The 15,914-nt window shown below is 39.1% G+C and overlaps 1 protein-coding gene across 1 annotated transcript in view; it reads left to right on the forward strand.

Moving 5' to 3' along the window:
• LOC114461190 (CUB and sushi domain-containing protein 1-like) overlaps positions 1–14,423 on the forward strand; it is a 478,378-nt gene extending 463,955 nt beyond the window's left edge. Inside the window, exons 71-75 of the mRNA XM_028443085.1 lie at positions 418–530; positions 3,327–3,414; positions 5,882–6,008; positions 7,978–8,040; positions 12,464–14,423. Of these exons, the coding sequence (XP_028298886.1) occupies positions 418–530; positions 3,327–3,414; positions 5,882–6,008; positions 7,978–8,040; positions 12,464–12,623 (551 nt within the window). The 3' untranslated portion in view covers positions 12,624–14,423. The remainder of the gene's footprint in view (positions 1–417; positions 531–3,326; positions 3,415–5,881; positions 6,009–7,977; positions 8,041–12,463) is intronic.
• The last annotated feature ends 1,491 nt before the right edge of the window (positions 14,424–15,914 follow it).

A 15,914-nucleotide genomic window follows, 5' to 3' on the forward strand; every position in this document is an offset into this window, starting at 1 on the left:
ACCGACCACTGCATAACTGTGGAATATAAATACTTTCATTGATTTTTTTTATAAACACTTCACCTCCTCAATCTTTATTAAGCATAGCCTTGTCAGCATTGGAAACATGTTTCCTTTTTACTTTTGCTCGGTGTTGTCAGGCAAGAACAGCCATGTAGCTGGAAAGCAAATGTAATTTTTTCCAACTGAAGTGTCATGTACAAAAGATGGATTATGATAATGCAAAGTGTCAAGGTGGTTCCTATTCTGTTTGTCACGAAGTCTGCCTGTATGCCTTCTTTATTCTGTCAGCCCTGTCATTTAGAAGAGTGGGTAAATGTGAGAATTGATCTAGCTACGATTGACATTATAACAGTTTAAGACAAAAAACAAAGGACCTATTTTACAACACATATTGTGTCCCTCTCTTTTTTTCAGGTACCTATAAATCAGAGGAAAACCAGCTGCTGCTGAAGGTCTACCATGTAAAAGGACCAACTGAGCATTATTACAGCAAATTCAAAAATGACAACTGGGCCATGGATGGATATGTAAGAAAACACACACACGCATATGCGCATTACTAACAATATTTATTGTAATGTGAGGTTTTTAAAGAAAACATAAATCGAGGGCTAATAACCAAAATGTCATCAGTCCTAATTTGATCTAATTATGCATTTCCTATTTAGAGATTAAAACAAGCAACACAGAAGTGTAGTGGTAATTCCAAGTTCTCGATCGTGTCGACCACCTGATTACACAAATATTTATGCACAAATAACAAGGACAACTTCTGTATGATGTTTGTTACAACACAAAACACTGATGAGCTTTGTGTTCAATCATGAATAAATGATCCAGATCCAGCTTAGAAAAATAAAAAAGGCTAGAAACAAACAAAATGGTGGATAAGTGTGTGAAGTTCATGTTGAGAGAGACATGGGTAATGTGAGGTAATCACAACACATGTGCAGTATGCGTGTTGCGTGCGTGCGGTAGTTAAAATTCACTTGATCGCACCCTGCATTAAAGGACTATTATATATGGCTTTGTTCAAAGGTTTGTTACTATGATGCTGGTAAGGAATATAAACAAAGTTAATGTAAAAAAAAAAAAAGAGCAGGTCCATCTCTCCAGCCATCATTACGCCACACAAACATTACTCAGACTAATAGACTGAAACTCATACGTCATTAATTCTCACTGTAAATACCGAGATTAAACACATAAAGCAAGCCTATTCATGCCCTCACAGCTTTGCTCTCTGTTTTCTGTAAATGAGAAAATGTAAACAGATTTCCACTTTGGATAAATGTTGGTATTTTAAAGTTTAAAAATGATTATTCTATTCCGTGTCGTAGTATAGTAGTGTATAATCCATTAAAGAATGATCCTCATCCAGTATTGGTTGAATTGAAGATTTTAGTCAACTTATCAGCTTTTAATGTACTAAATAAAGTAATCCGTGCATGTTTACAACATTGTTAGTCTTTAAAAACGACAAATATAAAATCATCGAAGGAAGCGGACAGTACGTGTGCCCAAAAGCCCAATGCTATTTAGTAAAGAATTAGGTATGAGAAAATCTGAAGTGTGTAAATGATTCTGTTTTTACTTACAGTGTTAGGTAGTACGTTCCTGCACAGGAAAATGAGCTAATACATTTATCAACATTGGCCCTCATGCATCATCGCACATCATTGTAACAACATGCTGAATATCTGTTGTTATTTTTCATTCTTTAAGAAGCTACACTATTTAGTTTAATTAAATTCTCAAATATTATTTTGTATGAGTTCATTTTTATATTGTTGTTTTTATTTTTAATTTATTTTTTAAAAGACTAGTAACAGAAAACTTGAGGGATTCAAAGTTCTTCATCTTGTTTCTTTAATCAAAAAAATAAATTGAAATGAAATGGACTGAAAGTCACTGACTGCATCCCAGCTTATACATTCCAGGTGGGGATTGATAATGTACATAATTCTTTGCATCGCATAGATTAGACAAATTTTCCCAGTGCACTGCTACACCTGTCAGTCATGGTATGAAGTGATGGTGATGCAGAAGTGTCTAAAACTTCCTCTCACTGCCTGCAGAAAGTAAACAAGTGCCTGTCTGTCACAGAGGCAGCAGGGAAAGGATTTTAGATGAGCTGCCCAGGCGTGTAAGTGAGACAGCAGGAAGTCAATATTCACCAGAAGCAGTTCTTGCATGCAACTTTTCCAGGACTACAAATCTTTGGCACAATTATTCTTGAATCCTGTCATCTTTACTTAAGCTATTTTTCTTGAATGCTGAATTTTGGTGGATTAGCTATGTAAATGACACTAAAACAGTATTGAAATAACTAATAGTAGGCCTAGATTTAATGGGAAGAGGCTGAGATATTTAAACTCAATATGAAAAACTTTAGTTATGTGTGTTTCAGAGGCTTGTTCCAGCACACCTGCTTGAAACGAGTTCCTCATGAACAGGCTTTATATATCAGTTTCACGTGTGTAGAGGGAGAGAAATATCTAACAGGCAGAGGGATAAGGAGTCCTGATATATCCTAAGTACTGTTACTTGATTGAAATTGTATTCAAGTACAAGTACTTGATAATAAATGGCATGACTAAGAACATGTGGATTATGTTCAATGTGCCATTGACCATGAAACAGAAATTCAAAAATAATCATAAAAAAATTATAATTTTTTCAGTACTGATTGGGTGTAGAAATGTAACTTCTTTAAAAACGTACCTAAGTACAAGTAAAATTACTGATTTAGAAATATACTCAACAAAGTAGAAGTACCCATAAAAGCAACGCAATTAAGGTAGGATTCACTTTTCTTCTGCAGTGTCCAAATGCTCTGGTAACATTTAAAACCTATTAGGTGGGCAAATGTAGGGCAAAGAGTGGATGCTCACTATTCCTTTACCAACACTATCAAGCCTTTAGTCTGTTCTGATTCCCAAGGTGGTTATAGTTGGATTCAATGTGGCACTGACCAACCCACCCTTCTATTCAGCAATTTTATAGTGTCTCTAAAGAAAAACTCTGCTAAAAAATACACATAATCGGCGTTTTGTTTTATTTTTTTGTTAATCTGTATTGATTCCATTGTCAATTCCCATGAATATCGTTTTAAGTCAAGACAAATGTATTTGTATAGCGCATTTCATACACAAGGCAATTCAATGTGCTTTGAAAGATCAAAAAGTGTAACAGAAAACATTCAAGAGCTTAAAAATCAATAAGAACATTAAATTCAGCAGTAAAAACATTAAATCATTAATAACATGATTAAAAATCTCCCTCTCAATCAAGTGATAAAGTGGCAATCTGCTCATTTACAGGTCACTTCAGACTCAGACAAGAAGACATTTGTGTACCAGGGGCACATTCATAGTAAAGACTTTGGCAAATTCCAACTCATGAAGCAAGGTAAGAACGTTCAATACTAAAGAAAAAGAAAAAAAAAAAAGTCTGTAAACATAGGATATAATAATTTTTTGACTTTTCATTTTGAAATTAAGTTCGTTTGTATTAGTTTCTAGAGCAGATTTGTTAGTTTTTATCAGTTTTTATTTTTTGAAAATGCTTAGTTTTGTTCTAGTGTTTTATAAATTGAGGTTATTGTCCGGTGCGATACTCACAATCATCAGAACAAATAGAAAAGAAAATATACTATTTTGAAAATGTATTAAAAAGTCTGTAGTGTGCTGGGTAAAACTCACCAATGTTTTTATACCTTGTTTTTTCATTCAATTTAGTTAAATGTAATAACCTTGATGTCAGCACTTCTTAGTTCTCTTTCATAACATTGGTTTCGATGTCTCACTATAGGATATACGCCTCCACGTCATATCTCAGAAGCTCTATCTCATCACACTGATCCTGATTGGCTGGTAAAATGTATCCCTCCGCCGTAGGTAGTCCTGCCTACTATAAGTAGAGTGGGCGGAGCATACAGCGCCATTCAAAAACCTCTTCTAACTCAGAGCTATCTTGCGTTGCAGCAGGTGAGCTGTCCACAGGTGGACCCTTTTTAGATTCCATCGCCGGACGCTGCTGTCGATATCCTTTTTGTTTTTTGACCACAACAGGTCGACCAGTGTTTGTGCTACCTCCACGCTCTGGATTACCAACTGCTGACACTCCTGTCTTCGGCTCGTCTCACCACTTTACTCGATGTCACACCATGGCTGGGGAGCACCAGACACAAAACACACCAGTTTGCGGCTGGGTGACGACACCGCCCTCGCCACCCAACGCGGTCGCCAGGCGCTTGGTGTTGGCCCTCTGTCAGCTTAGCAGCTAGCAGCCACATGCCAGCACTAGCTAACCTTTTTTTCCTGCCTGCACACCAGCACAGAGGAGAAGATGGAGGGAAAGCCCGTTGCCTCCCAGCTTCTCCTCTCCCCGGCTCGGACATGTTGGACGTCTGCAGACGCGCCGCTGCCCGTCTGGCTATCACCCTGAGACAACCAGATTTTTTTACCAGGGGAAGCGGCTCCCTGCAACCAGGGGTATGGCGGTTGCTGCTGGACAAAGTGGCGCGTTCTTGGAAGGACCAGCCGTTCAGCAGCAAGAGCTCGGTACCAGGCGCTTCATCTCTCTACTGTGAGGCTATGGCAAACCTGAGCTTGCTCTGCATGCCCCCGGAAATCGAGCCTGCCCGCCAAGTCCGATTGCTTGCAGTCAGCCCTGGCGGAGCGCTCCTACAAGGCTGCGACACTCATGTCCAGAGCACTCACCAAGCGGCGCTGTGTGATGACCTTGGTTCGACTCCGGACCCGACCAGGTAGGAGGAGATGTCGGTGGTCACCGACTTGTGTCTCCAGATTTAGCACTGTGCGGTACAGGCCATGGGGAGAGCGATGGGGTCCATGGTCCTGCAGGAACGACCCCGCTGGCTCGACCTGGTGAACCTGGCAACATCCCTGAAATGCCCGTTGTCCCGGAGGGGATCTTTGGCTCCATGCTGCTCCACTGCGAGGCCAACAAAAAGGATCAGATGGAAATTTGCCCTATCCTGGATTTACGCTCTCTCAACAGATATCTCAGGAATTACAGATTCATGATGCTTACGCATGCCTCTCTGCTGAGCATGGTGCATCAGAACGAGTAGTTCACGTTTGTCGACCTGAAAGATTTGTATTTCCACATCCCGGTATACCCTCCCCACAGAAAGTACCTACGGTTTGCTTTCCAGGGGATATGTTACGAGTACCGTGTTCTCCCCTTCGGCCTCTCACTGAGCCCAAGTGTGTTTGTATGGTGCACGAAAGTGACGGTGGCCCCACTGAGATGGCAGGGCATCTGCATGGTCACATATCTGGATCACTGGTTCAGGGGAGTGTCTGTTCAGAATCTTTGTTCAACGGCGAATTGGTCCTTGCCCCTCACTTTTGTCCGATTTAACTGCTGGATGTTTCCGCACAGTGTGTGGCACAAGGTGTTGTCCTGTCCTAATCGGATCACTACTTGCCCTGCGAGCTGGTGTAGTGCACAATAAGCTTGTATGTAACATGGGAGCTTCCATATCCCATAGTGAGACATCGAAACAAATGTTATGATAGAGAACTATAGGTTAATTACATAACCTCGGTTCTCTGAGTAATATGAGTGATATATATATACACCAGACAGCCCTTCTTGCTGAATGAGTGAGAAGAGGTTTGATTATTTGAATGGCACTGTATTCTCCATCCATTCTACTTATAGTAGAGAGGACTACCTGTCGCGGATGAACACATTTCACCAGCCAATCAGAATAGGCGTAATGAGATAGGGCTTCTGAGATATGACGTGGAGGCTTATATCCCATAGTGAGACATCTCACTCATATTACTCAGAGAACCGGGGTTATGTAAATAACCTATAGTTTTACATGCTTTTGTTTGCATAGGCCCTGTGTCCATGACAACCGACCCGTCCAACCCATACACAAACAGCAGCTCTGTGGCAGCAGCCATCCTCGTTCCTTTCTTTGCCCTCATCCTCTCTGGATTGGCCTTCTACCTCTACAAGCACAGGTAAAACCATGTCCCTAAAAAGGCAGCCTCTTACAGACAAACTAATAGTAATCAGAAAATTACAAAGCTTTGTGGATTTCTTAACATCTGTGTATATACCTTACTACCATGAATGTTATTCTTGGATGCTGGTACTAGAGCTGTTTCTAGTACCACTACAGACAAACTAATAGTAATCAGAAAATTACAAAGCTTTGTGGATTTCTTAACATCTGTGTATATACCTTACTACCATGAATATTATTCTTGGATGCTGGTACTAGAGCTGTTTCTATGGGCACAACTTCCTGTGAAACTGAAGTGTCAGTTAGCACAGTGGTTCTCTTTTTTTTTGGCCCAAGGACCCCTTTTCTCTTATTTCTGAATCCAAGTACCCCCTCTGTCTGACTACAACCTTTTGCTTAGAAAACTATTTAAAAACAACTATAGAGCATAATGATGGAATGAACGAGTGATAGTGCAGTGGTTCTCAACCTTTTGTGGATCGTGACCCCAATTTGATATTGAAAATTTCTGGCGACCCCAAGACATTTTTTTCTAGAATTAGTTTCTGATCATGTTTGAGGTCAGATATGTTTTTTCTTACTGCATTTTAGTTGAACGAGATTCACAAAGAGAAAATATAGAAATACAGTTGTTTAAGATTGTGCATTGTTTTAATTTAAAAAAAGAAAAAAGAAAGAAAAAGAAAAAAAAGAATGATAATTGAAACATTTCAGAAATCTTTTAATTTTCATGAAATTTCAGAACCCATGGTTTTAAAAACACTGATTTAGTGGCTCCTGAGTAGATTTATTTCTATAGTTTTTGTTATTTCCTGTCATATTACATCTGGGGTCTGACCAAAACTGACACTTTATTGGTTAATTTTCCACTCTCTCTCTTTCAAGTACCCCTTGTATTGCCATTGCGTACCCCCATATGAGAAACACTGTTAGCATGTTCAAATTACTCCCAAGTTCTCTTTAGGTAAATTTAAAAAGAAAAATTGACAACAAATCAAGAATAGTCATGTGCTATGAAGTTGTATTTATTTGTTGACTACAAATGTTTTGTGAAAGCTTAGGAAAGACTTCTCTGTATTCTCTGTGTGTCATTTTCTGAGGCTGTTTGTTTCAGCTAACAAACCCTACTTCTGTAGTTGTTTGCTAATGATTTATGAAAGAAGTTGTGCCTATAAAAAAGCAGTAGCAGCTCCACGAATAAGAAGTATCTCTTTTGAAGAAATATTTTTGAAATTCCTAGCCAAATGCAGCCTGGAAACACAAATTTAACCTGCATGTCTTTTTTTTTTTTTTTTTTCTTTTCCAAAGTTACTGCGAAAGATGTTGTTGATGTTGGTGTTGTGGAAAGGACATCTAAAACTTTCTGTATCGCTATTGACTTTCTGAAAATGTGATTTCTCAGTCGACAATTTGTCTTTGGGAAGGAGCGCTGTAGACATAATGAAAAGTAATTTTCGTTCCTAAACTCCAAGCTCACTGTGAAGGTTACATCAGGTTGCTCTTAAGAATTAATTATTGTCCCTTGAAACTTCACAAAAGACTCTGTGTCCTCAGATAACAGATAATTTATAGGGTTACCCAGTGTAAATCATAGATGTTTTTTTCTCCTGTACAGGATATTATTCGTGAAAAGGATATTATGTTTTTGAACACCATCAAACTTTTACAATTCTAATAATAATAATAATAATAATAATAATAATTCTAATAATAATAATAATTCTAATAATAATAATAATAATAATAATAATAATAACTCTGTTGGCTTGCCGTTTGTTATTGTTGACAAAATCGCCAAATGTTCCTGATAAAACATATTTCCCTAATGGGCCTTGTAAATCACAATGGCAGCTCACAGTAGTACACATATATACAAAACTTTTGGCATTGTGAACCTTGTGGCTTGTAAACAGGTAAACCTCCCATGATATTTAATGTATATTAAAACTGATGGTTGTATGCAGGACATTGTCTGCGGACACAGATGACAATGAGAGACCTAAAGACACCTGGGGGCCTGGGGGCAGGTAAGAATCTCACCTGTCATCCTTCTGGTTCAAACAGCAACCAGAGCTCCGCCCGCCGCCACATCCTTTTTTAAACGTCTCGGTTTTTTTTTTTAGGCTTTTTTTCGCAACATGCTGCATGCTAATTAGTAAGGCTGCACAATTATCCAACAATGTCTCATTAGTTTTTTCAAACTAATTGAACAAGTTTAAATTCCAAATAAAACAAAAAAGTTTAAACCAAAGGGGGAAACCTCTTTTAAGATCAAATCTATAATTTCACTCGCATTGTCATGATAAAAAAAAAAAAAAAACTAAAATAATTATGTCATATTTCTAAATATTATTCAAAGTTTTTAGAAGGCAGTGCAGCCCTACTGTGTCCAAACAGCAGTCATTTAGTCATGTCGTTCAATCATGCTATATGTACCATAATATGCTTTTTAAATCAGAAAACTACTTTATTGCTTGTGGCTGATGCTGTTTAAAACCATTTTCAGCATTATTACATCATTCTATCTTCAGTAAACAGTATGTCAATATAAAATGGGGCTTTCCACGCATCATATCATATGAAGTGCAACATAATGGCAAGCCAACAGAAATGGAAATATTTGTTTTGAAATGTACATTAGTGTCATAAATGTGAAGGTAGGAAGGTAGTAGCACCGCGTGGCTGTGCATTCTTCCTGCTTCCTGGCATTTTTTATACTAGCCATAAAATAAACATTGCACCCACAGCCGGAATCAGTCAGGTGATCTGAAGTACTGCCTCGCAGGGAGGTCTGCGGGGTGTATTAGTGTGCAGTTTTGTAAAGTAATGGATTGAGTATGTAGAGCTTAGCGGCTCCCCAGGGTTGGATTTGCACCAGTGTGTGTGCGCACACACGCACAAACACACTCATATGTACACTTCTAATGAGGTCAGAGTCAAACAGCTTTTCAGCTGCAACATACCCCTCACTGCTAATAGTTCCATTGGGTTTGGGAATAAGTCATTATATCAAACTGGATTAGAAGAACCGATTATCCCAAAATGTAATTTGTGACAAACAGACAAATTAAAAGAGGTGGTTGTCAAATGTTCCCATGTATCATTGAAGATGGAGGCAGTAAGTTCATTTAAACTCAGTTCAGGCTTCTGTGGTGTTTATATACAGTTTTTTTTTTTTTTTTTTTTATATTACTATTGTAGTGAGTATTGGATTACAGCAGCATATGCATTCATGCAATATTGTAGAAACAGAAATGCAGAGAGAGCAACATACTGTAGCTACTGAAGCACACAGTTACACTGCTACTTGTAATAAACTTTGTAGCTAAGTTTTAATCCAACTTATTTCCTTTTAAAACGTCCAATTTACCATAACAGGGTGGTGGGTGGGTTCACATATTTACGCCTGTCGTAATGTGATGGCTGGGTCACCGTGTACAGCACAAATACATTAGGGTGATGCGGTCAGGCGGGCTGCTGCCTGGGGTCCGGTCTCTGCTGCCTCTGGGCCCACCTGGCCGGCACTCACAAGCTGCCCGTTCGGCGCTGCTCCTGGTCTTTTGCTCCTCCGCCAGGGTCTCGTGGGGGGCTCTCTGGGCCCCCCTCCTGGGGGGTTTGGTGCTGGGATGTGGGTGGGATTGGGGGATTGGTTGTTGGCGGGGGGGTTGGGGGTTGGGGTCGGTAGCGAGGTGTGCTGGGTCCTCAGCTCCTTGGGGCTTTCTTGGGTGTGTAATTGGGGGGGGCGGGGGCTACCTCTTGGCTTGGGATCTCAGGGGAGTCTGGGGGGCTGTTTGGTCGTGTGGGGTGGCCTGGGGTTCCTCGGCCCCAGCTCTTTTTGCTAGCCTGGCTGCATCTTCAGGCCCGGGGCGGCGCTTGGGTTCGCAGAAGCAGTTCTTGCACAAACCTTGGTCACGTACACACTGGCATGTCTTGGGCTGTGGGATAAACCCGTACTGGGCTTAACCTTAGACACGTTGATCTTAAATACCAGTTTTAGGTATAACCAATCACTCCTTCACTCTGTTCATGGCCACCACTATTATACTTAAGCTCCACACTTGCCACCAGACTGGCTGAATGAATTTCACAACACAATAAACTATAACATCATATCTCACTCTCACTTTAAAGCAGTCAAGTCTTCCCCACCCTTGGCATTTTCTACCCTGACTCCCTCTTTCCTGTTCCCTTCCCACCCCACCTAGATGTAACACTGCCCGTTTTCCTACCCTGACTCCCTGTTCCCTTCCCCCTCACCTAGGTGTCACACTGCCCTCTCTTTTTATATCCTCCCTATAATAAAGTGTGTCTTACCCTTCCCTGGGGAGAGCTGGAGATGGTCACAATTATGCAATAAAATCAATTCATTTATCTAATTGCAATTATAAAACACGCATTGCTATCTTTAAAAGATTGCACTTCTGTCAGTGATGTTACCCCCAGAAAACCTTAAAAGGGGGAAGCTTTTTCACCCCTTTTTACCTATTTCCTTTGGCCATTTTGCAACTTAATTTGTCCCATTTTTGCCCCTTTTCAAAAAGTTCTGACACTTTTTTCAGACTTTAGCTTCCTTTTGCCAATAAATGTCCATTTTTTTCTATTTTTTGTTCAAGTTCTTTTGACACTTTTATTACATTTTTGTGCTTTCTTTATTTTTATGGCCACTTTTCATCCAAATATGCTACCTTTTGCCCAATAAATTCCACTTATTTGCTTTTTGTTCCCCATTTTGCCCTTTTTACTGTTGTTTGTGACATTTTGCCCTTTTTCACTATTGCTTGCCACATTTGGCTCATTAAAGCTACCCTTTGCCATTAAATAACACCTGGTTCCTCTGTATTTGCCCATTTGTTTGCTACTTTTGACTGCTTTTGACCCATTTTAGACACTTTTCACTCTTTTCTTGTCAAGTTTTTGCCACTTTTGGAACATTTTTGGTCACCTGTTACCAAGTCTGCCTTCATTCGCTCATCAAAAAAAAATTCAATGTAGTGGACCAGACCAGCCCACTTCAAGTTGACGGCCCACCGGGACGATGCCCGTCATTCCAGATGGCCAGTCCACCCCTGCTTGTGGCTCTATTTTTGCGGGTATTAAATCTGATAAATTGTTAATTTCCTCCCCTTCCAAAGTTGATTATAACAGTTATTTAACAACTTCCTTTTTAAAGGTCCACCAAAAAAAATTGAATATCAAATTTGTTATGCACATTAGCATGTAGCGTGCCAAGGTTCCATTAATCTGGATCAATCCTGCTGCACTATAAGGGAAGTACAAATTCCAAGTGAAAAACAGTCAAAAATGATGATGGCATTTTTTAATCCCCTGAAGTCTCTTTTTTCACCTTACTTTCATAAAAGTGCTTTCAACAGCTGAGTGGCACAGACGCTTCTAAAAACTTCTACGATACAAAAGCCAGTAAAAGCGACGGTGCCTGGTAGGTGTAATCAAGGACTCTTTTTCATAGCTTTGATTTAAAAGATATGCAAGAGGATCTTGATCTTTTGATTGATAATTGTAGTTCTTCACCCGCTGATTAAAAAAAGGTTCATGGACTTGAGAAGCTCTTTGGCTCTGACAATATTGACCTCATTGTTGTCAAGTGTCAGAACACAAAGAAGAAGAAAACAAAGCAGATCACTGACTCTATTATTGTGCGGAGCTACAGAACTGTCACAATTGATCCAATTGTCTTTTATACCTGCTTCTCATGTTTACCCCTCGCAAAACAACAACAACAACAATACACTAACAGATCACCTTGACTGTGGAGTTACTAAAGGTACTTCACTGCCTTCTTTCATACCTCCTTGGAGGGATGTATCCCACACTTTTAAGAACTATTGCTTAGATGCATTGATGCAACACATATAACTACCAAATTACCTGTGAAAGATTTAAGATATAGAATTCCAAACATTAGGGGAAAAGTAGGAAGTTCTCTATGACTTTCAAGATGCTATCTATGTATTCCTGGAAATGTGACTGTAGCTAGGATTATGGAAACACATTTTACGATCACAGAAAAGTAGCAGTTAACAAGTGACCGTTCCATAATGATGGCAGTTTTATGGAACGTTGTTTGGTATTAGTGACATAAACTCTAGTATAGCTCTATACTAATCTATAATAGTATAATATATACTAAGGTTGATATCACTGATATCAAATGTATGCTCTAACGGCTTTTCTTGTTAAATAATCCTTGGTAACTGTCAACCAATGTTGTGCAATCATATTATAAATTTACCAGTTTGCAAATAGCTGAGTTTTGTGATTTACTTGGGGATGTACATGTTTAATGGCCTGCTCTTTCTGGCTTTGCATCTTTTTTATTCTATTTTATTTTTTACATGTTTTTAAACCGATATTGCAGTTGTTCATTGCAACTTGTAGATATTATGTTTTTTTTTAACTTGTGTTTTCTCTTTGTGTGTGTGTGTGTTTCAGGACACGTCCAAAGGTCCAGTTCAATGGTTATGTCGGCCATGAGAGTTCCAATGGTCAGGCATCGTTTGAAAATCCAATGTACGACACAAATATGAAACCTACTGAGGCCAAAGCAGTTCGATTTGACACCACACTCAATACAGTCTGTACTGTGGTATAGCCCAGCTAAACTGCCATCACTTACACAGAGGCTCAGGCTACCATCTATGTTGGTGTCTGCTCTGCTCTCCTAAAAGAAAAGAAAAAACAACAAGTCCTCCTAATGGGCTATCTGTGTATCTTAGCCTGTGGTAAGCCTAACATGCACAGAAACCGAGCTCTCCTCTATCTGTAAGTGTTATCCACTTTATGTCTGAGGAGAGGAATACAATAGAACTTAGGCGAATGAGCACAGGAAATAATGTTCTCAAATTGCATTAAGTTTGTGATAAGATTGCGATCGATGCCTCATAACAACAGCTGCAATCAAACTTTAAGACGAATCACAGACTTTTATTTTAAGCCTTCAACAGACTAAGTTTAAGTGACCCAGCTTCCTTATGGAAAGGTGTTTTTATAGTTAAGACCACTAGATATCAGAACGTGAATAAACGTTTCCCCAAAATGAATGCCCAGACCACTAAAGCAAATGGTGCACTGTGGTGCTAGCTTATTTACCCCTCTACTGCAAGACAGTCATGGGTTCGACCAATGAAATGGTCTACGCTCAGGGGAAATACATCACATATTCCACCTATCAGCCCCTTCCAAACATTACATGTGTTATTACAAACCTTAACCTTCATTTAAACTGGACAAAAAGGTTCAAACCTGAAATTTGTCATGACAGGGCTACAGCTACTGGGTTAAGACACTTTATAAAGTTTATGGTGTAATTCGCAACATGGGCTGCACTGGCTTCTGTAAAACAGATTAAACTCGAAAAATACAAACACAACACTCATAGGATGGAAAAAAATCAACATAAGCTTGATTTGATTCTGTCTTCTTTAAAAGATGACCAAATTAGATTTTTACAGCAGGACAATCACCAAGTCTGGTCAGATTGCTTGTATGGTATTACTGGATTGTCCATTGGGATGCTAATTGTCTCACATAATGCCACTATAATGCCTTTTTTGAAGTATGAACATATTGGCCAAATGATGAAGCTAAAACATGATTGAAGCTTTTGCTTGACGTACTTTCTACGAATTCCGGAACTTCACAAATGAAAAATGTTTTTGAATTAGTTGACACCTAAAACGAGTCCTATATGTGTTTCCGTCGGTGCACAAAGCAGACTGTGCTGAAAACAGCCAGGCTGGTCCACACAAGGGACTGGTTTTAAAGAAGTCTTAAAGAAAATTCACCTTCATTGACTAGTCGGGACTGTGCTTGAAGGCTAAACAAGTGGAAGCCTGAAGGCAATAAGCTGTCAGGATCGTCAACTGCTGCAATCAACCGCGGCCAAGTCATTGTGGTCAGGATTATCAGCTGTAAACTGGCTGATTGTCTATTCTACTGTATAATCTCCGACCACAAGATCAGAAATAGATGAACTAATCAACAAATAGACTGGGTGACTGACAGACGTCAGACAGAAGAACGGAAGGACAACAACTCTGTTGGTGTGGAGAGAGAGAGAGAGAGAGACAAAGACGTGTTGCTGTGGAAACAGAGGCAAAAAGCTGACTGCTACTGTCTCTTCTGGCATTTTTCTTCAGTGAAGATATAGATGAACAGACTTTTATGTTCAAAAACCCAGTGGCCCCATGGGACTTCCCAAACCACTGCTGCTGGGGGCCCGAAATATTAACTTTATACAAACCGCACAGATTTTGCACTAGTGTGTTTTTCTGACTGGGTTATGGAAACAAATGATTAATTTTTGGGTCCGAAAAGGGTTTAGAAAATTGGTCATACAAATAGAGAATTTTATTCAAAAACTTTTATCTTTTAAAAGATGATTAAAAAAATACCTAAACACAGGGTTATAGAGTGTTTGTATATACACATTTATATTCCTCACTCCTTTTTGGCAGAAAGTGTGATCACATGTTATAATGCTGTTTTTTTTCATCGTTTTTACCATATGTTAGCCAACCATAACATTGGGAAAAGTTAGCAGTAAAACTCCGAGCAGGAAACAATGTCACTTATTGGTTTCTTTGGTGAGATCATTACAGGCTTTGAAAGCTTTTACTGATTACTACTACTTACTACAAGATGAGAACAAAATGCTAATCCCGTTACAAAAACCATTTGGTGCCAGATAAACACTGAAGATTGTTTTTGTTTTTTTTGTAGTTGCAGACATATGTGAAATTGAGTCATTTTAAGGTCTTTAGACTGACAGTATCTTACATGTGGTAGTAGTCGGTATCAGCTTTCAGTGCAACTGAACTTTAACTTTTTAAAAAGGTGCGTTGTAAACAGTTTCTGAGCATGGTGTGTTTCATTTGAACACATGGCATATCGATTGCATTGTATTGCTTCAACACAGCTTTTTAAAGATCACACATGTGTGTGATTTGTTTAAGAATCAGTCACATAAGGCAGACAACGCGCACAAATATTGTTGTCAACAGTTATTTTTCCCAACGCCCCCAACGAGCCTATTCGTCATTTGAGAAATACCTCATCTGCAGAGAAGTGAGTCCTGCTCATAATTGCTGGAAACACAGCTACAATTAATATACCATACTCACTCGGCAAGTGCAAACAAGTCATTTATTTCTCAGTATTTTTAGGTCAAATAATCATTCTGACGCCAATGAACCTTGGATATTTTTCCTGCCATGTCACTTTCTAAGCTTATTTCTTGTGGTATCATCTCATAATACAGTATTTCTGTGTGAGTTTTTTTTTTTTTTTAAAGTTACTGCACTTTCTTTAAATCATAGTTGTAACTGCATTTAGTGCATGTCTCGCAATTCACTGGCATCCCGTTCACGGCCTCTACCCATGAAGCCTTCCTTGTACCCATTTGGTTTGTCCGTCATGCTATTTTTCAGTGATTTATGAGCTAACTTGCTAAAAATATGATAGAGGTCATGTAAAATTAGATAAAAATGTATATGTTCTAAAAAGAAACACAATCAATCATAGCCGTATTGCTCGCAACGACTGATGTCATTGAAAGTTGTGGATTCTGTAAAGAACTTATATTATTTACACATCAGGCATGAGGAGATTGTCCCATCAAGTTTGAGTCCAACAGCCACAAATCAAGACATTTAAATTACAAGATTACACCTATCCCTGAGATTTCTTATAAAATGCATTGCGTAATAGACGTTGAAAATTACGGGCTTCAAGGTATCAGGCAAAATAAAGGTTTTCTTTTTAACATGTAATACAAGTAATCTCGGTAATTGCCCTGAAAGAGAAAATGTGATGTCTCACTTTAGTTTGGCATGTCATATCTGAACTGTACCACTGAGGTTCCATTTAACATCTGGTGGAGCAG

Source organism: Gouania willdenowi, chromosome 3 (genome assembly GCF_900634775.1).
Source record: "Gouania willdenowi chromosome 3, fGouWil2.1, whole genome shotgun sequence".
Classification (NCBI taxonomy): domain Eukaryota; kingdom Metazoa; phylum Chordata; class Actinopteri; order Blenniiformes; family Gobiesocidae; genus Gouania; species Gouania willdenowi.